Genomic DNA, 22,121 nt, shown 5'->3' with positions numbered 1-22,121 from the left:
CCATCTTGACTAATAGCCATTGATGGACCTATCCTTCATGAATTTATCTAATTCTTTTTTGATTCCAATTATAGTTTTCGCCTTCGCAACATCCCCTGGCAATGAGTTCCACAGGTTGTGTGTTGTGTGAAGAAGTACTTCCTTTTGTTTGTTTTAAACCTGCTGCCCATTAATTTCATTAGGTGACCCCTGGTTCTTGTGTTATGTGAAGGGGGTAAATAACACTTCCTTATTCACTTTCTGCACAACATTCATGGTTTTATAGACCTCTATCATATACCCTGTTAGTCGCCTCTTTTCCAAACTGAATAGTCACTGTATTTTTAATCTCTCCTCATAGGGAAGCTGTCCCATAACCCTAAATTGGATAAATTGAAGTATTGAAGTATTAATGTAAAAATGAAGGGGGCAATCCTCAGATGGTGTAAATTGTTATAGCTCCATTGAAGTCAATAGCTTTATGAGAATCCATATCATGAGAGGATCCACAGTGAACACTCATGATTATGATTTCAAACCCCACCACCGTTGAATATTCTGTACAAAGGTCCTGTTTCAGGAAACCACTTTTGCATATGTTTAACTTTAACCATGTGAGAAGTCTCTTAAAAGCTTAAAGTTAAACTCATGTTCAGGCACTTTTTTGGATTAGGGTCCGGGTTAGGTTTAGGATTAGTGGTAAAGCTAAAGACTACATATAAAAGGGTCTTACTCAAGCTGCTGTCACATCCAACCACTGCCTCAGTTCCTCTCTTTTCCCATCCAAACATCCCACTGCAATTGGTGCTTTAGAATTACTGTCCCCTCTGAGATTTGGTTTATTAACAGAGAAGAAAAGTTGAAAGCCAGAATCTCCAGGCTGCCTTTTCCAGACTCACCAGGCCATTATGTCCCTTGTGGGCTCCTAATTCCCTCTGATGGGTTCTATTCCTGCCCATTAGTGCAGGTCTCTTCAGCCAGGCCTCCCCTCTTGCTGCTCTGGAGAGCTGCTTCCCAAGTCCTCTCTGACCCTGGGTCCTCTTTGGTTCCCCTGTAGGAGGTTCCTGATCCCTAAAATTCTTCTACTCTTTACCCTTGTATGAGGGCATCAGGCCCAGCTCTCTCCTGCATGTGATGCCTGGTCACCTGACCCAAACCAACCCCAAGCCCAGCACCATCACCTGGGATCAGATGACAGGGAACAGGTGTGGATGAGCCCATCTTCCCTTAAAGGGACAGCCCACCTTGAGACACTGTGATTTTTAACTGGGCCTAAGGTATTGAGGCACCTGACTTCTATTGACTTTCACTGGGTATTCAGCACCTAACTCCCTTTGGTACCTTTGAAAATCCCATCCCAGTTGCTTAAATGTCTATGCACATTCCTGTCTTCAATGCTGGAATATTCACACACAGGCCATGAACTCAGCTGAATCAAATTCCCTGCAAAAGTAACATTACTATTCATACAGGGATGATTTTGCTATATTCACTCAGTTCCAGTGTTACAGGGTGGAGCTCACTCCAGCTTATGGCAGAGATAAATAACAGGGTAGCTCACAAGTAGTTTGAGCTCTAGCACTGCACAAAAAAACTCACCTAGAAAAACCTTTTTATCTCTGCGACCCCTAGCTCAAATGAATTTTTAAAAAAAAAAATGTTATTTTTTCTTGGCTTATAGCTCCATAAGCCCTAAGTCTAATGACCCCTAATTCAGTTAACTAATCATACCCTGCATCCTCTGGAAGCACACCAATTTTCAAAGGAATCTGACTAAGCATGTCAATGTTATAGGCCTTAGAAAACCGACTTTTAAACGGTAGTCACAACACAACTTTAACTATACTATAATATTTCTAAGTTCGTTTACTGACTGAGTAGCCATCTCTCAGATTTCTGTCTATTAACCATGATCTCAGAATATTCCATAAGCATTAAAATGGAATTGTGCTGTTAAACAATGAGAACACTGACAGAGCAATAAGCATCAAAGTGTCTGTACTGTGGTGCATATTTACCTCATGTAAACTGTCACAGCTCCACAGCACTATGCCAATTTACACCAGCTGAGGATCTGGCCCTTCATATTTGTTCAGTCTCTCTGACATACCCACAACCAATGTGAATTAAACATTGTTAAAATGCCAAGCAGTATTGCACCTGCAGCCGAATGAGGCTTTCATTATAATGTTGCCTGCAGTAAAAAAAAAATGTAATTGCTAAGAAAGAAAGAAAGAAAGAAAGAAAGAAAGAAAGAAAGAAAGCTGGGCCATTCATCCCAGTAAAAGTCAAAGCTCAGACACAGAAAATCTTAGCAACAGTGAATTCCTCCAAAGTTCTGTCCCTAGTGGGAATGAATAGCTCCTTAATATTAAAATTTACACACTTGCAATTAATCCAATGGAACAAAGAATGAAGAAAGTGCAGATGGGTTCAGAACTTTTGTCTCATCTTTGGTTTAAACTCACAGACAAAGAATATGGATCTGAAACTGTGTAACAGGCGAGACCCCCAGCTGGTGTAAATCAGCCATTGCTCCATTGAAATCATAAAGCCAGATCCCAGTTGGCAAAAATAGCCCTAGCTACCTGAGTGTGGACATGGTTCTTAGTTTTTAGTGTTTGCTTTGGGTACCTCTTAATGACCTAATTCAATCAGTCCAGCCAGCCTGAGCTGTGGGTTCCCTTGGTGGCTGTACTCCAAGAGCTGCTGATGCAATGCAGGAGAAAGGGGAGGTGGGGGGGGGGGGAATCTCTGCTCACCCAGAGATAATTATGTGAAGTTAATGAAGGAAGAGGCTATTCCAGGCCAGCTGAGCATCTGGTGCCACTCGGCTCTTAGTGATTGCAGGTGACATGTCTGTGCTATACATATATATTTTATTCTGCAACCCCTTTGGGACACCCTTTGAGCCTCAGCCCTGCCTTATTTTTAGCCAAGGGTCCTTCCAGGGATGCTGACATTGTATGAGATCCAGGGAGGGTGCAGTTCCCTGAGGCTAGGTTGAGCTAGTGCAGGTTGTCAGGGTGGTTTGCTTCAGAGTTGAGATCAGAGCTGGGTTCACAACCCTGGAGACTGGACTCAGCTATTTTGCCCCAGAACAGAGACATCCTAGGACGTGACCATGTCTGGTGCCGGCACAAACCAGGATCAGCTCTAGACCTGGGAGGGGCTTTTAGTCTCTGATCCCATTCAGTCCATCACCTCTCGGACTACCCTGTCCAAGGAGGGGAGCAGGGAGCACGCATCTGTGGAGTGGATCCCTGTTTTCTAGGAACTGCAGAGAGACCCAGCAACTCAGGAAATAGTTTCTGGATAATATAGTGATGGGGGCATGATAGACAGATAGGATTATTTGGACATTATCACTCTAACAGAGGAGGATCAAATGCATCACAAATTGGGAAAAATTCTACAAAGACCAGCACAGTAAGTTTCCTATTTCAATTAAATATGTTAGGGTATTAATATACAAGGCACATGTGAGAACATAAATATGTGTGACAATTGGAACTCTTGAAGAGTTTTACGATCAATTTAATCAAATACCTAGCACCAGTCAGACTTTTTTTTTGTTTATTTTTCAGCAGCAAAAATTGATTTTTCATAGAAATTGTGAAAACTCAAACATTTGTTTCATCATGGCAACTGAGAAGAAAACAATTTTTAACTAAAAGCTGTTGAAAACTGAAAAAAAGCCTCTGCTGTCCTTGGAAAAACAAAATATATATCGAGGATAGCAGAGACTTTCCATGAAAATGTGTTCAATTCAAAACCCAATTTGCCTTTGAAATAATTAAAGCAGAAAATGTCTGTCTACCCAGAACTGGAAACTTAGCTTTATATCAGGGTAGGGAACATTAAGATTTTCCACTAATACTACAATTTCAAACCTATTCACTCTATTGCAACTATTTCAAAGGGATAGCTCCAGGATGGTTAAACTGCGTAAAGTCAAGTCGATAGCCCACAGAATATATTTAAGTATCAAGATGCTAAAAGACCGAGTTGAAGCCCCCAGACAAAACCTTTCTATCTTGACATGGCCTAAGGAGAGACAGAAGGTCAATGGGATTAGAACCAAGATCTCCTGATCTAGCACCATATCTGGTGTCCTATATTGCTGCCAGTTAAATGGCAGTGCTGTTGAGCAGCGCACAGAACATACACATAGTATGACACAGTCCACCCCCCTAAAAGCTTCCCGTCCTAATGGACAAGGCAGAGAAAGAGAGGGAGGAGATACAGAGGCACAGGGAAGGGAAGTAACTGGCCCAAGGTCACCCAGCAGGTCAGTGGCAGAACCAGAACAGAACCCAAGTCTCTTGACTGCTACTGACCTGCACAACATAGACATAAAGTCACAGAGGGAAACAATACAACCTAGAAGTAACTGAGTGATGCTACTAGCCCATCATCACATGGAGATGGAAGTGCAGCTGGCATTTGTGCCTTAAATCAATCTGTAAATAGGTAGCAGGCCGTCTATGTGGAGGAATCATCACAGACGAGCTGCCACGTAGGAAGCTGGGTGAGTCAATGTCGTATTTCTCTGGAAAGTGGGAATCGGGCTGTGCTGGTCATTTTAGTATGTTAGTTTCATGCCCAAGTTGTGGGCTTGCTGTTTGTCACAATAGGGAACCATCTTGGCTAGAACTGCTGGATTTGGATTGTACTTTGTTCCATCCTTCATACTGCATTTTATCTAAGGCCAGAGTCTCAGATGGTGTAAACTGACCGAGCACCATTGAGTTTAAGTGAAATAATCCAGTTTTCACTAATGTGATAATGCACCTGATTACTGCTCTGAGTGATGGGTGAGGAGCACTTGTGACTCCTCGTCAATGGAAGTAATGAGTGCTGTACACCATTGACATTCACATTATGAGATATTACAGAAAGAGAATCAGGATCATTTCCTCTATCACTGTAATCCTGACCATTGCCCTTCTCCTTCCCTCCACAGCCATCACACTGAGGAAGAAAATGTCCAACCGAACCACCGTGACTGAGTTCCTTCTCCTGGGATTCTCTGATGTTCAGGGGCTTCAGATTTTACACTTCATGGTGTTTCTAGTGATTTACCTGGCAGCCCTGATGGGGAATCTTCTCATCTTCACAGTTGTTGTCTTCGACCACCATCTTCACACCCCCATGTACTTCTTCCTGATGAATTTGTCCATCCTAGACATCGGCTCCATCTCTGTCACTGTCCCCAAATCCATGGCGAATTCCCTCATGAACACCAGATCAATTTCTTATTCTGGATGTGTTGCCCAAGTTTTTCTCTTTGTCTTTTTTGTTTCAGCAGATCTTGCTTTTTTGACTGTCATGGCGTACGATCGATACGTCGCCATCTGCCAACCTCTGCACTATGAGAGAGTGATGAACAGGAGAGCTTGTGTCCAAATGGCAGCTGGTGTCTGGATCAGTGTTTTTCTCTACTCTGCACTCCACACTGGGATCACATTTGCAGTCTCCTTCTGTGGAGGCAATATGGTGGATCAATTCTTCTGTGAAATCCCCCAGCTCCTCAAGCTCGCCTGTTCTGACACGTACCTCAGTGAAACTTGGGCTATTGCCTTTAGTGTGTGTTTAGCTTCAAGTTGCTTTGTTTTAATAATTGTGTCATATGTTCACATCTTTAGCATGGTGCTGAGAATCCCCGCTAAGCAGGGTCGGCATAAAGCCCTATCCACCTGCCTCCCTCACCTCACTGTGGTGTCCTTGTTCTTTTGCACTGCTAACTTTGCCTACAGTCATCCCACCTCCAGCTCAACCTCAGGTCTGGATCTTGTGGTGGCTGTTCTCTATTCTGTGCTGCCAGCAGTGATGAATCCGATCATCTACAGCATGAGGAACAAGGAAATCAAAGCTGCATTGAGGAAACTGATAGCGTGGAGGTTATTCACCAAAAATAAACTGTCCATTTTTTTCCCTTTGGTTGTGATTTCATTCTGTGTTTCTTTATAAATGTAATCCTCTGATGACATTATCGACTCCATGAGAACATATTTTGTCATTTGCTTATGCAGAAAGGTGTATTTAGACAGATAAAAATGTAGACAAACACCACTCAAGTCAGTGGAGATTTACACCAGTGTAGATAAGATCAGACTCTATCTAATCTATCTATCTATCTATCTATCTATCATGTTTTTTGTACTGACACCCATCATCTGAGCACCATCCACCTCAAATGAATAGCCATAATCAAGTCCCCAGTGGACTTCATGAAGTATCTCTGTCTTCTTTAATGGGGTATAAACTTTGCTTGGGGTGCCATGGCTTTTGGTTAATTGTTTGCTTGTGTGACAGAGTGGGGTATGACGGTGTCAATTGTGAACTCTGTTGTAGTGTGTGTGGAAATATTGGCATGGTGACAGCACAAGTTTGGCCTGGCTCAATGGCAGCTTGTTGTGCTGCTTTCCAGACAGCTGCCCTGCCTGGGAAAGGTGTTTGACACCATCATGGAGATGCATCCAGGCTAGCATCTGGGGCCATCGAGTTTTCTTGTCTCTCAACTACTTGCCCACCCCCAGGGAAAATGATTTTTCTATACAGGGGGCCCATAGGAATGAATGTTGGAGATGGAACTTCACAGTTTGAACCCATGGCGCAGTGACAGGGGCCTATTTAAGAGTGAGGTTCTGCTCTGTGCAGAGAGGGGCCGACCATGCCCACACGTAGGAAAGACTTGCAGAAGCAAGAGGGCGGGATAGATTCAGCCCAGCCTGAAACCTCAGACTCACAGATTGGATGAGATCAGACTAGGGGAGAGGGTGTCTCAGGACCATCTTCTTTCCAAAGATCTGTAATGCTCGAGGGCTTAATGCATAAAGTTTCTGTGGTTAAGAAATACCTTTGCTAAACCCATGTTCCGCTCCTTCTTGTCACATTTATCTTAAAGGGGTTCAACCAGAGTGAGCACAGCCTAGATGAAGCTCTGGTAGAGTGTGTGTAAGTGACCTGGAGGCTTGGGGGAACTCAGACACTGATTTTGAGCTCTAAGGCAGCTGGACAGTGGCCTCCCAGTGGCCAAAGGAAGGGCGTCAGACCAGAGGTCTGAGCTGGGGAATGGTGTATACAGCCCCAGAGCTAGAAACAACGATGAGACTCTAGCCAGATACAGTTACCTTGGAAGAACATGCCACCCAGTGATTGGGTCCGCTTTCATGAGATGGGTGACTGTACAACTGGGTACTGGGCCAGATTGTAACAGCTAGCTCATCTGGCTATTGTTTTGTTTTATCGGTCAATTTGCTTTTAGGATTTTGTTTTGTTTTTTTTGTGGGGTGGGGAGGGAAATGATTGGCTACATGAAGGTTTCTCAAAAAGAAAAGGAGGACTTGTGGCACCTTAGAGACTAACAAATTTATTTGAGCATAAGCTTTCGTGAGCTACAGCATCCGATGAAGTGAGCTGTAGCTCATGAAAGCTTATGCTCAAATAAATTTGTTAGTCTCTAAGGTGCCACAAGTCCTCCTTTTCTTTTTGCAGATACAGACTAACATGGCTGCTACTCTGAAACCTGTCATTATGGGGGTTTCAGTAATTTGTCATGTATTCGGGAGGGCAATGTGTTATCGCTTTGACTGGTTTTTCTGAGAGAGCTGAAGGTTTGCTTCCCACAAAGATGAAGGGGTGGGGAAAGAGTTTCTGTAGCTGTCTGAATGACTGAGTTCCTGTTGAAATGACTAATTTTAACATGCCTAGAGCCTGAGCTAGGCTTCTTTTTTATTAATGTAAATGTAAATAAATAAATAAATAAAATCGGTGTCATTCTTGCTATGGTGGGAAGGCCTTTTTGAAGAGAAACTTACTCCAGTGTTTCCTGAAGAAGAACTGCCTCTGGATAATGAGGCCATATTTGGATCCCATTGAAGTCACTGGGCTAAAGCCAGTCACTTCAAAGGGGTCAGGACTTGGCCAACAGCCAATATACTCAGGGATCCAAATGTTGCTAAAGGCAGCCTGGAGAAAGCGAATGGGCCAGAGATGTAAATGTGAAATTCCCATCTCAGCTACACCTGTGCCAATGAAGAATAGCTCCATTGATATCAAGGGTTTAATACTGATGAGATTCTGGCTCAATGCCTCCCGGCTCAATTCAATGGTAACCTAAACACTGGTGTAAGTTACTTGTCTGGGGTCATTTTGTTCTAATCTTGATGTAAATGGAAAAGTGTCATCACTTGCACTTATCTGGATTCCATGCAGCATCCTGGGTCGATCTGCTCACAAGATGAGAAAGGAGCTCAGAATTTGGTTGATTCATTCATTTATTTATTTATTATTCCTTCTCTGTGGATTGTTGTGTAAACTATGTATATAATAGATAAAAGAGGAGTATGTGATTAGACAGACATAGTGATGGGACCGTTCCTTGTCCTAATACACAAACTAATTATGTCATAATGCTAGATTTCTGTTTATGAATCAGTTTTTTTAACATGCTAATTATTGTGCTGCTTTTCCTGCCACGACTGTCTATGTCCAGATAATGATTTTCTTATAAGTATTCTTTATTAAACATTATTCACCGAAGCATGTCTATGAATATGTCTTACTCCACAGCTCATTAAAAAGCAACTCATCCTATGTACTGGGTGTGTGAACTTAGAGCTCTTTCATGTGGATACATTTGTAACACGCTGTTTCTTTTCTTTGATGGGATAAACTGAAGAATTAGAAAGCTTAAAAATGAAGAGGCCAATCCTCAGATGGTGTAAATTGTTATAGTGCCATTGAAGTCAATAGCACAAAGAGAATTTATATCATCGGAGGATCCATGCTGAACACTCATGATTATGAATTAACCCCCGCCCCCCCTTGAATATCCTGTACAAAGGCCCTGGTTCAGGAAACCACTTTGGCATGTGCTTAACTTTAACGACGTGAGTAGTCCCTTCAAAGCTTAAAGTTAAACTCATGCCTAAGCACTTTTCTGGATTAGGGTCTGGGTTAGAGCCAAAGGCTGCATGTAACAGGATCTTACCCAAACTGCTTTCACACCCTGCCACTGCCTCAATTCCTCTCCTTCCCCAGTCAAACGTCCCACTGCAATTGGTACGTTGGAATTACTCTCCCCTCTGGGGTTTGGATTATTAACACCGAATAACAGTTAAAAGCCAGAATCTAGGGGCTGCCTTCTCCAGGCTCTCTAGGCCATTATGACCCTCCTGGACTCCTAAGTCCCTCTGATGGGTCCTGTTCCTGCCCAGGAGTGCAGATCCCTCCAGCCAGGCATCTCCTCTGGCTGACTTCTTCCCAAGTCCTCCCTGACCTTGGATCCCCTTTGGATCCCCTGGGGGAGTCTCCTGATCCCTGAAATTCTTCTAGCCTTTACTCTTGGTTCAGGGCACCACGCCCTGCTCTCTCTGCTTCTCAGATCTCTGAGCAGTGGAGCTCTGCCAGACCCATGGCCTCTCCAGACAGATCTCCTCTAGGTCTGTCCTACCCACTGGTGCTCCTCACTCTGATGGATCAGGCTCCCTCCCATGCCTGGTCACTAAGCTAACCCAGCACCAACCCAAATCCTCACCTGGGATCAGATGACATGGCACAGGTGTGGATGAACCCATCTCGTCTTAAAGGGCCAGTCCACCCTGAGGCACTGACATTTTCAACTGGACCGAGGGTATTTAGGCACCTGACTTCTATTGCTTTTCACTGGGAGATCAGCACCTAACTCTGCTGGCACTGCCAGCAGATTGAGGGACATGATCGTTCCCCTCTATTCGACATTGGTGAGGCCTCATCTGGAGTACTGTGTCCAGTTTTGGGCCCCACACTACAAGAAAGATGTGAAAAATCTGGAAGGCGTCCAGCGGAGGGCAACAAAAATGATTAGCGGACTAGAACACATGACTTATGAGGAGAAGCTGAGGGAACTGGGTTTGTTTAGACTGCGGAAGAGAAGAATGAGGGGGGATTTGATACTCCTTTCAACTACCTGAAAGGGGTTTCCAAAGAGGATGCATCTAAACTGTTCTCAGTGGTAGAAGATAACAGAACAAGGAGTAATGGTTTCAAGTTGCAGTGGGGGAGTTTAGGTTGGATATTAGGAAAAACTTTTTCATTAGGAGGGCGGTGAAGCACTGGAATGGGTTACCTAGGGACGTGGTGGAATCTCCATTCTTAAAGGCTTTTAAGGCCCGGTTTGACAAAGCCCTGGTTGGGATGCTTTAGTTGGGGATTGGTCCTGCTTTGAGCAGGGGGTTGGACTAGATGACCTCCTGAGGTCCCTTCCAACCCTGCAAACACCAGACCCGCAGCTGCCTCACCCACAAATGTGCAATGTAACGCAGGGGTAAAGGCAGGGAAAGGATGTGTCTGAGGACACAGGGGCTTAAACCTGACCCTAGCCTGGACCGTGCTCCAGAGACTCTTAGCTCTTCTATCTCACTCGTGCTGCTGGGCAGGAGTAGCTATGGGGCTGCAGCCTTCCATTAATATAGGATCAGGGACCCTCACATTCCCTATGCTGCTCCTATCCTCTTGCCTTGTGCTGATCCCTGTGACCGCTCACACCTGCCTTCGGCAGGGGCAGGTCCTGTTGCCTGAGCTGAAGTCACTTGCCTGACCCACAACAGGAACTGGAACATCTGCGGCAGAACAGCTGCATTTACTGCACCGTAACCTGTTGTCTATTTGGCCCCATTGGCTCAGCTCACTCCCCCACACTCAGCCACTTGGCCATTCAGTGGCACACACACACACTCCCCAGCTGCCTGGCTGGGCGGAGGCAGAAAGCCAGGGAGCTCAGCCTCCAGCAGCTCACCTGAAAGGCTCTTGCCAATTTAACTTTCTGCCTACAGGGCAAACATGAACATTACCAAGTGCCTTCCAGGCAAGCAGGCAGGGAGCTGTCATTGTAATTTTACTGATGGAAAACCAATTTTATTTTTAAATTTTTAAATTTTGGGGGGAGGTATTTGAGACTGTACCTTTAAGGGCTGAGCTTCCCAGACAGAAAGTTGTGGGGAGAGGGGAATTGAGATGCTCTGTTGTGCAGCCAGCAGAACTGGACACAGAATGAAGCAGAGCTCTTGCAGGCTCCCTCAGCACAGAGGGATCACTGAACACCACAATATTCTCATGGAAAATTTTGATTTTGTGAGCGAGACCCGATTTACTGGAAAATTGTTCCAGTGGAAAATTCCCTACCAGCTCTACCCAGAAGACATGGAGAGCCTATGGACTCCAGTGGAAACAAGACTGGGACATTGCTGAGATATAGCATCTAGGCTTACTCAGGCTGAAAGAAGAAACATTCCCCTTAGCAGGAATGTGTCCACATGATGGAAAAGCAGAGATGGACCCAAACCAAGACTCTAAACCATGTTGGGATCCCAGATTCCTCAAAGTTCAAGAGAGGAGTTTTGGGATCTGAGATCCTGGATTTGCCCTGTCACTACAAAACCTACCACTAGCTGGATGGGCAGACAATGTCCCCATCGCAGGTTGGCACAATCTCTGTGGAGATGCAGGTCATGAATGGGTCCTGGAGACTGAACTCCCCCTTGCACCATCCAGATGGACATCACAGGTCAGAGCTGGCTTATTGATCCTTCAGAAGGCTTCCCAGTTGGAGAGCATTAGTGACAGCTCAGATGGGTGGAAATCATGAAATCAATGGGAGTTAGGCACATCTGAGGATCCCAGTAGGCACCTATCTGAATATTTAGGCACCTAAATACATTTAACACTTGGACTTTAGGCACTTTTCAACATTTCACTCCTCATCTCCTCTGTTGTCCAGTGGAGGTTTATATCAGAACGTGTCATCATTCCTCAGGACTCTTTATCAGGCACAATCTCTTCCCATTCATGTCCCCATGTTTAAATTCTACAGAGTGTGCAAAGGCTGTAATGGCAGCCCAGGGATTCAGGTGTCAATAGGAAGTAGAGCACGTAGGCCATGTGAAGAATTCCCCGGGCACTCGGCCCACTGGGAGCACTGAGCTGTGATTATCTCCAGTGGGCATTGCAAGGGATTCAGTAGAAAACCACTTGAGACTTGGCCATATTCATCTGGTGTGAGGCTACTGGATTCCAGGGAGTTATACTAGGGATGGATTTGGCCCTGTGGGCTTATGGAGGAAATTGTAAGCAGCATGTTGTATGCTCAGGACTGAAACAAGATGGTTTGCAAACTGTACACTGATAACACTGAATGACCTGCTTTTTAAGGCAAAGGGCTTTCTTCCATGCTCCCTCCCCTGCCTGTTCTGTTTTTCTACTTCATCAAACAGCCAGATCATCAGCCCAAGAGGCAAAAAACTGTAATTTTCAAAGGTGCCTAAAGGAGTCAGGAGTGCATAACTCCCACTGAAACACCATGGGAGTTGGGTGACTAAATCCCTTAGGCTCATTTGTAAACCCCAGCCTGAAGTCTATTTTTCAAAAGAACACATAGAAGCAGAGACTGTGGCTAGATACACTGTCTCCACACCGTGCTCCTTGCCAATGTGCGCCAGCCCTGCCCTGCAGGAACCCCTTGTGTGGGTGACAGGAGAATCCATTCTCCAAGGTCCATGGCTCCTGTCTGATTATCAGTAAGAGAAGAAACTAGTGAGTTTTGTCTCTGGCTGCATGGATGAGGGAGAGAACCAATGCCTTCCCATGGTTATTCTTGCTGAGGGCAAAAAATGCAGCACCAAATCTTCTGGTCCATGCAGTGCTTAATTTGTAATGAAAGATGTATTGGGGCTCATGCAAGTAGGTGCTGGGGCTCAAGCAATTTTTGTACATTCAAAACTGATGCAGCAAGTCCAGAGGTGCCAAGGCTCAGTCCTGGCAAGCCCTGGAACAAATTAAGCACTGGGTCAATGTCTCTCTGTTCTGCAGTCACAAATAAAACTGTCTGAAAAATTGTTGTAAAATCTTGTTTTTCGATGGGAAATTCAGTTTTCAACCACATGGATCTTTTTGCAAAAAATGTCTGCTATCTCTGGAAAACAGACACCCGAACACCCAACCTTTTTAGCCTAAAAACTTAAAACTTTCAGGTGAAAAGTGAATCTCTCTACTTGGAAATGCCCCCCAGTTTCTCATGTGAGCTGTAGTTTGGTTGCCTCATGGTCACATTCTCCTTTATGGGCTGCACTCCCTAGCCAGACCACATCCCTCATGACTGATTGTAGCCATGGGACTCTCATGATGTGCCGTAGTGGCTTAGGGAGAAGGAATCCCATGGTGCAGATGTTGTCCAAACAGGGACCATGTCCCATAGAGAAAGAGGGTCTGAGGCACATGAACTGCAATTCCCATGAGACATGGCAGTGGCATTTCTGAATAGAAATTTACATTTTACCCTGCAAGTTGGGGAGCGGGTGTTTGTCATAAAGTCAAAATTTTCTATAGAAAAAAACATTTTCTGCTCAGCCCTAGTCAAACGGGACTCATTGCTCAATGGATAGAATGGGGAGATAGGTAGACGAGCACCTACTTCCTCTGTGGGGATGAGAAGGAGCTGAAGCGTAAATAAGGCCAGCTGCAGCCCTCAGCCATGTCCTCCCCACTGGCTCCTTTTCCCTCCTTAGTTCTTTCCTCTGAGGTGTGGAAAGGTCAGCAGCTGACTCCTTGTAAAGTCAAAATGAAAATGTTGTTAGTGTAAAAGCCTGGGGCTTACAGCTGGTTGTAAAACAGAAACTTCTGTGAGAAATTCTGGTATTTTGAAATTTGTTTTCATCTTAGATAGGGGTGAAAAGTAGAAATATCAAACATTTTCACAAAATAAAAAGTTCTCAAAAATTTGATTGGGAAATGTCAAAACCACAAATGCTGATTTTTTTTTATTTTTATCAAAATGAAATGCTTTGACATTCCCGTGAAAATTGTTTCATTTAGAAATGTCAGCTGCAAATGAAAAATGCCATTATGAATTAGACCAACTTCTGTTGGTAGAAAAGATAAGCTTTCAAGCTACACAGTTCTTCTTCATGTTGCTCAGAAACTTGTCTCTTCCACCAACAGAAGTTGGTACAATATAACCTCAACCACCTTGTCTCTTTCATAGCCTGGGACCAACACGGCTACAAAACAACACTGAAAATAATCATTATGAATTGTCAGTTTGACTTAAAATAACATTAAAATGACATTTTAAGTCAAAATACCCATTCAAAATATTTCATTTTTTAAAAAAAATTGGAATTAGCATTTTGAAATGAAAAAAAAACATTTTTAAAAAAATTTGGAATTGACATTTTGAAATTAAAAAGTTCATTTTAAGTGGATATTTTAAAATAAAATGGAAAAATTGCAATTAGCTCTTCCTGGGATTTTCAAAGGGGCCAAAAGATAATTAGACTCCCACATTGTATCAAAAACGCATCAGGATTTGAGCACCTAAGAGTAAAATTTTCAGACATGCCTAAGTCTTGCTTGAAAATGGGACTTTGGCTCCTGAGGCACTTCGATGCTTTACATTTTTTCCCATGTATTTCTTTCAGATTTTAAAAAATCTCAGCCAAAATCAGAAAATGCAAAACATCAGGTTCTGATCCTAATATGAACATGGGCTGGTGCTCAAACAATGGGTCTGACCCATTACATAAGGTGGAGCATGGGAATACTTTATTCCAGGCAGACACTAAGGGTTCAGTGTGAGGCCTCATATGTGTAAATGATGCTGTACTAATAAATAAACAAAAAACAACCAGGTGTGGGATGCAGGTGGAGAAGGCTATGTACCTGCCCTGCTCAGAGGGGATTCTCATCACCGTGGAGAAGATATGAATGTAGGACACAATTATCAATACAAAGCAGACCACATCTAGAATTGATCCAACGGCAATCATGGCTATTACATTAGCATGTGTATCAGAGCAAGAAAACTTTAGCAACTGTGGGATATCACAGAAAAACTGAGCGATAACATTGGACCCACAGAAATGTAACCTAAAAGTATTAGCTGTGTGTAATACAGAGCAGATCATGCTGCTAATCCATGAACCAGCTGCCATCCGGGCACATGCTCCCCTGTTCATAGTCACCCTGTAATGCAGAGGGTGGCAAATTGCAATGTAGCAGTCATTCGCCATCATTATGAGAAAGGCCAGCTCTGCTTCTATAAAAGTTATAACCAGAAAGATTTGGAAAAAGAAAAGGAGTACTTGTGGCACCTTAGAGACTAACAAATTTATTAGAGCATAAGCTTTCGTGAGCTACAGCTCACTTCATCGGATGCATTTGCATCCGATGAAGTGAGCTGTAGCTCACGAAAGCTTATGCTCTAATAAATTTGTTAGTCTCTAAGGTGCCACAAGTACTCCTTTTCTTTTTCCAAATACAGACTAACACGGCTGCTACTCAGAAAGATTTGGATGACACATCCAGAGAAAGAGATGAGTCTGTTATTCGTTAGGGAGTCAGCCAGGGACTCGGGGACAGTGACTGATATGTAGTAGAGGCCTGGGAAGGATAAATTGCCCAGGAAAAAGTACATGCGGTGTGAAGGTGCTGGTCAAGGGCTACGACAATGATGATGAGAAGATTCCCCATCAGGGCTGCCAGGTAAATCACTAGAAACACCAAGAAGTGTAAAATCTGCTGTTCTCACACATCAGAGAATCCCAGGAGAAGGAACTCAGTCACAGTAGTTTGGTTGGACATTTCTTTTGTAGATGTACACTGCAGAGGGAAAACAATGTGCAATGGTCATGGAAGGAGAAACAGAAGATAGGCTGGTTTTATTTATTACTCTGCAGGACACATATTGCAGCTCAGGAAAATAACAAGACTCTTCTCTTTCTTCTCCATCACCATGTAATTACAAGGTTTACAATACAGGTTCATGGGCCTCACATTATTGGCACCTTCTTATTCAACAAACCTACTGCTTGTGTTTATTTTAAACCATGTCTGGTCATTTTACTGACTAAGAAGATGAAAGTTGCATCCCTAATCTGGGCGAGGTTAATGTGGTCATTTTGGGGCTTTCATGAGGGTCGTGGGGTGGATCGTTTTTAGTCTGAAACCTTCCCTCACACCTGTTCGCCTATGGTGACCCTACTAGGAGTGCTAAGCTCCGGACAACATAGCCCTGGGATTCATTGGAACACACAAGCCCCTCCACCACAACAAGTTAGCAATTCTCGGAGGGAACTCATCCCTGGAGCCAGGCCTGGGGGTGGTGTTAGGCGAGAGTCTGGCAGTAGGGTCATCCATGTAACCCAGCCGGGGGCTCACCACTCACAAGGCAAAGGGTGAGGATCAGGTGTGATGCCAGAATGGCAGCAGGAGGGATGGACCACAATGGTGTGGCCCTCTTTAATATAAATTGGCTGTAGGGACATGGAACATCACTTGGTTGGCAGAGAAAGAGCCAAAACTGTTGGAAGAGGTGGAAAGGTACCAGCTAGATAGAAGAAAAGGAGTACTTGTGGCACCTTAGAGACTAACAAATTTATTTGAGCATAAGCTTTCGTGAGCTACAGCTCACTTCATCGGATGCATTTGGTGGAAAATACAGAGCGGAGATTTATATACACACACAGAGAACATGAAACAATGGGTTTTATCATACACACTGTAAGGAGAGTGATCATTTAAGATGAGCCATCACCAGCAGCGGGGGGGGGGGGAGGGAGGAAAACCTTTCATGGTGACAAGCAAGGTAGGCTATTTCCAGCAGTTAACAAGAACATCTGAGGAACAGTGGGGGTCGGGTGGGAGGAGAAATAACATGGGGAAATAGTTTTACTTTGTGTAATGACTCATCCATTCCCAGTCTCTATTCAAGCCTAAGTTAATTATATCCAGTTTGCAAATTAATTCCAATTCAGCAGTCTCTCATTGGAGTCTGTTTTTGAAGTTTTTTTGTTGAAGAATAGCCACCCTCAGGTCTGTAATCGAGTGACCAGAGAGATTGAAGTGTTCTCCAATTGGTTTTTGAATGTTATAATTCTTGACGTCTGACTTGTGTCCATTTATTCTTTTACGTAGAGACTGTCCAGTTTGACCAATGTACATGGCAGGGGGGCATTGCTGGCACATGATGGCATATATCACATTGGTAGATGCGCAGGTGAAGGAGCCTCTGATAGTGTGGCTGATGTGATTAGGCCCTATGATGGTGTCCCCTGAATAGATATGTGGACAGAGTTGGCAACGGGCTTTGTTGCAAGGATAGGTTCCTGGGTTAGTGGTTCTGTTGTGTGGTGTGTGGTTGCTGGTGAGTATTTGCTTCAGATTGGGGGGCTGTCTGTAAGCAAGGACTGGCCTGTCTCCCAAGATCTGTGAAAGTGATGGGTCGTCCTTCAGGATGGGTTGTAGATCCTTGATGATGCGTTGGAGAGGTTTTAGTTGGGGGCTGAAGGTGATGGCTAGTGGCGTTCTGTTATTTTCTTTGTTGGGCCTGTCCTGTAAAAGGTGACTTCTGGGTACTCTTCTGGCTCTGTCAATCTGTTCCTTCAGTTCAGCAGGTGGGTATTGTAGTTGTAGGAATGCATGATAGAGATCTTGTAGGTGTTTGTCTCTGTCTGAGGGGTTGGAGCAAATGCGGTTATATCGTAGAGCTTGGCTGTAGACAATGGATCGTGTGGTATGATCATAAACCTGGAAATCCTGGACGTCCCATCATCTCAGGCATTGGCACCCTGATAGCAGGATTATCTGGCTATGTAGACTCCCTCCTCAGGCCCTACGTTACCAGCACTCCCAGCTATCTTCGAGACACCACTGACTTCCTGAGGAAACTACAATTCATTGGTGATCTTCCTAAAAACACCATCTTAGCCACTATGGATGTAGAAGCCCTCTACACCAACATTCCACACAAAGATGGACTACAAGACGTCAGGAACACTATCCCCGATAATGACACGGCTAACCTGGTGGCTGAACTTTGTGACTTTGTCCTCACCCATAACTATTTCACATTTGGGGACAATGTATACCTTCAAATCAGCGGCACTGCGATGGGTACCCGCATGGCCCCACAGTATGCCAACATTTTTATGGCTGACTTACAAGAACACTTCCTCAGCTCTCATCCCCTAATGCTCCTACTCTACTTGCGCTACTTTGATGACATCTTCATCATCTGGACCCATGGAAAAGAAGCCCTTGAGGAATTCTACCATGATTTCAACAATTTCCATCCCACCATAAACCTCAGCCTGGACCAGTCCACACAAGAGATCCACTTCCTGGACACTACGGTGCTAATAATTGATGGTCACATAAACACCACCCTATATCGGAAATCTACTGACCGCTATTCCTACCTACATGCCTCCAGCTTTCATCCAGATCATACCACACGATCCATTGTCTACAGCCAAGCTCTACGATATAACCACATTTGCTCCAACCCCTCAGACAGAGACAAACACCTACAAGATCTCTATCATGCATTCTTACAATTACAATACCCACCTGCTGAAGTGAAGAAACAGATTGACAGAGCCAGAAGAGTACCCAGAAGTCACCTTTTACAGGACAGGCCCAACAAAGAAAATAACAGAACGCCACTAGCCATCACCTTCAGCCCCCAACTAAAACCTCTCCAACGCATCATCAAGGATCTACAACCTATCCTGAAGGACGACCCATCACTCTCACAGATCTTGGGAGACAGGCCAGTCCTTGCTTACAGACAGCCCCCCAATCTGAAGCAAATACTCACCAGCAACCACACACCACACAACAGAACCACTAACCCAGGAACCTATCCTTGCAACAAAGCCCGTTGCCAACTCTGTCCACATATCTATTCAGGGGACACCATCATAGGGCCTAATCACATCAGCCACACTATCAGAGGCTCATTCACCTGCGCATCTACCAATGTGATATATGCCATCATGTGCCAGCAATGCCCCTCTGCCATGTACATTGGTCAAACTGGACAGTCTCTACGTAAAAGAATAAATGGACACAAGTCAGACGTCAAGAATTATAACATTCAAAAACCAATTGGAGAACACTTCAATCTCTCTGGTCACTCGATTACAGACCTGAGGGTGGCTATCCTTCAACAAAAAAACTTCAAAAACAGACTCCAACGAGAGACTGCTGAATTGGAATTAATTTGCAAACTGGATACTATTAACTTAGGCTTGAATAGAGACTGGGAATGGATGAGTCATTACACAAAGTAAAACTATTTCCCCATGTTATTTCTCCTCCCCACCCCACCCCCCACTGTTCCTCAGATGTTCTTGTTAACTGCTGGAAATAGCCTACCTTGCTTGTCACCATGAAAGGTTTTCATCCTTCCCCCCCTGCTGCTGGTGATGGCTTACCTTAAGTGATCACTCTCCTTACAGTAAAAAGAAAAGCAGTACTTGTGGCACCTTAGAGACTAACAAATTTTGTTAGTCTCTAAGGTGCCACAAGTACTGCTTTTCTTTTTGCGAATACAGACTAACACGGCTGCTACTCTGAAACCTCTCCTTACAGTGTGTATGATAAAACCCATTGTTTCATGTTCTCTGTGTGTGTATATAAATCTCCGCTCTGTATTTTCCACCAAATGCATCCGATGAAGTGAGCTGTAGCTCACGAAAGCTTATGCTCAAATAAATTTGTTAGTCTCTAACGTGCCACAAGTACTCCTTTTCTTTTTGCGAATACAGACTAACATGGCTGCTACTCTGAAACCAGCTAGATAGAGTTTGCCTCACCTCCACACATAGCACTGGCTCTGGAATTAAACTTCTCAACCGAGAGAGGTCTCTTTCCTACTCTGGAGGCCCTGGGTGAGAGGTCCTGGATGGATGTCGGGATACTCACAATTCTGTGGCTGGGTGCTGCGCAGTTGGACCTAAGGCTGTATGTTCAGGACACCAGGGTGAAGAGAGGAGCAGAGCTATCAACTGATCACCACTTGGTGGTGACTTGGATCTGATGCATGGGATGCTGGCCAGATAGACAAGGGAGCCCCAAACAATCAATGGCTGTCGCCTGGGAATGTCTGGTGGAGGATCCTGTGAGGAAAGACTTCAATTCCCACTTCCGGAAGAACTTCATCCTGCATTCCGGATGAGGTCTTGGACATTGAGTCTGAGTGGAGCATGTTCAGGGACTCCATCATTGAGGCAGCTACTGCTGCAGAGATGGCTTTCCTCACGGTGATGGCATATGATCACTATGTAGCCATCTGCCTTCATCTGCATGACAGAGAAATCATGAACAGAAGTGCATGTGTCCAGATGGCAGCTGGTTGCTGGGTCAGCAGCACAATCTATTCCTTGTTTCTTACTTTTGGTACCTTCAGTCTGCATTTCTGTGAGTCCAGTGTGATCGGTCAGTTCTTCTGTGACATCCCACAGCTTCTAAAGGTCTTCTGTACTGATACACATGGTCAAGAAATTTCACTTCTGGTCTGTTGCTCAGTCTTTAGCTCCATGTTCATTATTTCCTTATTTGTGTCCTACATTTGCATTTTCTCCACTGTGCTGAGAATCCCCTCTGCACACGGCAGATACAAAGCCCTCTCCACCTGCCTGCCCCACCTGAGTGTGTTTTCTTTATTTATGAGCACCACCATGTTCACCTACATGAGGCTGAAATCAATGTCCTCACTGTATCTGGACCTGCTGGTGGCCGTGTTCTATTCGATGATGACACCACTATTGAATCCCACGATTTACAGCACCAGAAACAAGGCAATAAAACATGCTTTGGGGGAAATGATAGGAAGGATATTTGCCATGAAGAAAAATTAATCCCTCTCCTCTGTCTCATAGAGATTGTCCAGATCACACACAAGATGAAATAAAGCCATTCCCACATTTCACCATGACTGACTGACCGATTCAGACCCTCATAGATTACAAGGCTGTAATGAACTATTATGATCATCTAGTCTGACCTGTTGGGTAACACAGGACAGAGAATTTTCCCCAGTGATTCCTAGCCAACATTTTGTGGTTGAGATAGAACATAATATCACAAAACCAGTGACTGCAAGCCATTAAAGATAAATGGGTCCACCACCCAGAGAATAGAGCATGAAAGATGGAGGATAGATGTCCTGGCTGGATACTCCAGCCTTCTGAGGCAGAAGAAAGATTTCACACCACTGAGCAATACCATATGTGGGTCTGGACACACAGGGAGGGTGGGGGCTTTCACCCCCCCCCCCCCCCAGTTTTCTCTGGAAGAGGGAGGCAGAATCACAATGAGAATATGAGCCCTGGCTGGGACTCAGAAGCTTTTTGGCTTCCTAAGAGCATGTGAGTTGGTTCATGTCTTCTCCTGTAACTCAAGAGGGCCCATCACATTTAGCTTGCAAAGAAGGGTATGTTTAAATGGGACTAAATATAGTGTCATAGTTCCATAGAGTTTAAGGCCAGAAGGGACTATTAGATCATCTGGTCTCACTTCCTGTACGACACAGGCCATAAAATTTCACTCACTTGAGCCCAATAACATGGGTAAGACTAAAGTATTTCAGTCCTAGACCTGTTGTGGGACTGTGATGATGTAGGAATTTTTGCAATGTTTTCTATAAATGCTGTGTGTGCCTCAGTTTCCCCTATATGCTGCATTGTTACCTAGTGGGAGGCTAAGAGTTGGCTGCTGGAAGGGGTCAGGACTCTCACCTGGGACCCAAGGAGAGATGAAGAGAGACAAAGAGATTGAACAATGGGGTTCACTACAGCTTGGCGGGGCTCTGGGCTAATCAGAAGGTATTTGGACCATGCTTTAACCCTCAGTTCTCTGTGCTAACCTACGGACTTCCTGTGCTGTGTTCCAGACCCTACTTTGTTGACAACGATGTTTGAGTGTCACTGCAAATGCCCAGTAAGGAGCATTAATCCCTGAAGAGTGAACAAGTCTCTACCGGGAGCCTGTCTCATCTGGACTCGCTGAACAGAGCTCACGGTGTGAAGTAGGAGGGCTGAAGCCCCAGAGATTCATTCAAGGAGGCGGTTAGGCTTCACCTATGCAGGAAGAGTGAGACCCCTTCGGGGGTCTGGCAAACTGAAGAGGTTCCTCCTAGAGACTATTCCCAAGCTGGGGGCATAGCACTAGTCATGTGGATCTATGACAGAGCCACAGGCAGAGAACAGGAGAGACTAAGGTGCCACCAATGCTTGAGGCCCCTGCAAAGACAGGGAATTGATTAGGTGCAACGTGCCCAGATGGTTCCAGCAGGTGACCCAGGCTCCATGCTGCAGAGG

At 44.6% G+C, this 22,121-nt stretch overlaps 2 protein-coding genes and 1 pseudogene across 2 annotated transcripts; 2 read left to right on the top strand and 1 right to left on the bottom strand.

Annotated features, from left to right (window-relative positions):
* Window positions 1-3,119: 3,119 nt before the first annotated feature.
* LOC119843074 (olfactory receptor 14A16-like) lies at window positions 3,120-6,012 on the top strand. Its single transcript, XM_038371970.2, has 2 exons — window positions 3,120-3,408; window positions 4,946-6,012. The coding sequence occupies exon 2, from the start codon at window positions 4,966-4,968 to the stop codon at window positions 5,950-5,952; it is 987 nt and encodes a 328-aa protein (XP_038227898.1). The 5' UTR covers window positions 3,120-3,408; window positions 4,946-4,965; the 3' UTR covers window positions 5,953-6,012.
* A 7,813-nt stretch (window positions 6,013-13,825) lies between these two features.
* Window positions 13,826-15,600, bottom strand: LOC119843073 (annotated as a pseudogene).
* A 4,466-nt stretch (window positions 15,601-20,066) lies between these two features.
* On the top strand, window positions 20,067-20,660 carry LOC119843072 (olfactory receptor 14A16-like). The gene has a single exon (XM_038371969.1). It carries the CDS (start codon window positions 20,067-20,069, stop codon window positions 20,658-20,660), a length of 594 nt encoding a protein of 197 aa, XP_038227897.1.
* The last annotated feature ends 1,461 nt before the right edge of the window (window positions 20,661-22,121 follow it).

The sequence above is a fragment of the Dermochelys coriacea genome, chromosome 14 (assembly GCF_009764565.3).
Source record: "Dermochelys coriacea isolate rDerCor1 chromosome 14, rDerCor1.pri.v4, whole genome shotgun sequence".
In the NCBI taxonomy this organism is placed as follows: Eukaryota; Metazoa; Chordata; order Testudines; family Dermochelyidae; genus Dermochelys; species Dermochelys coriacea.
This window is presented reverse-complemented; position numbering and strand designations above follow the sequence as displayed.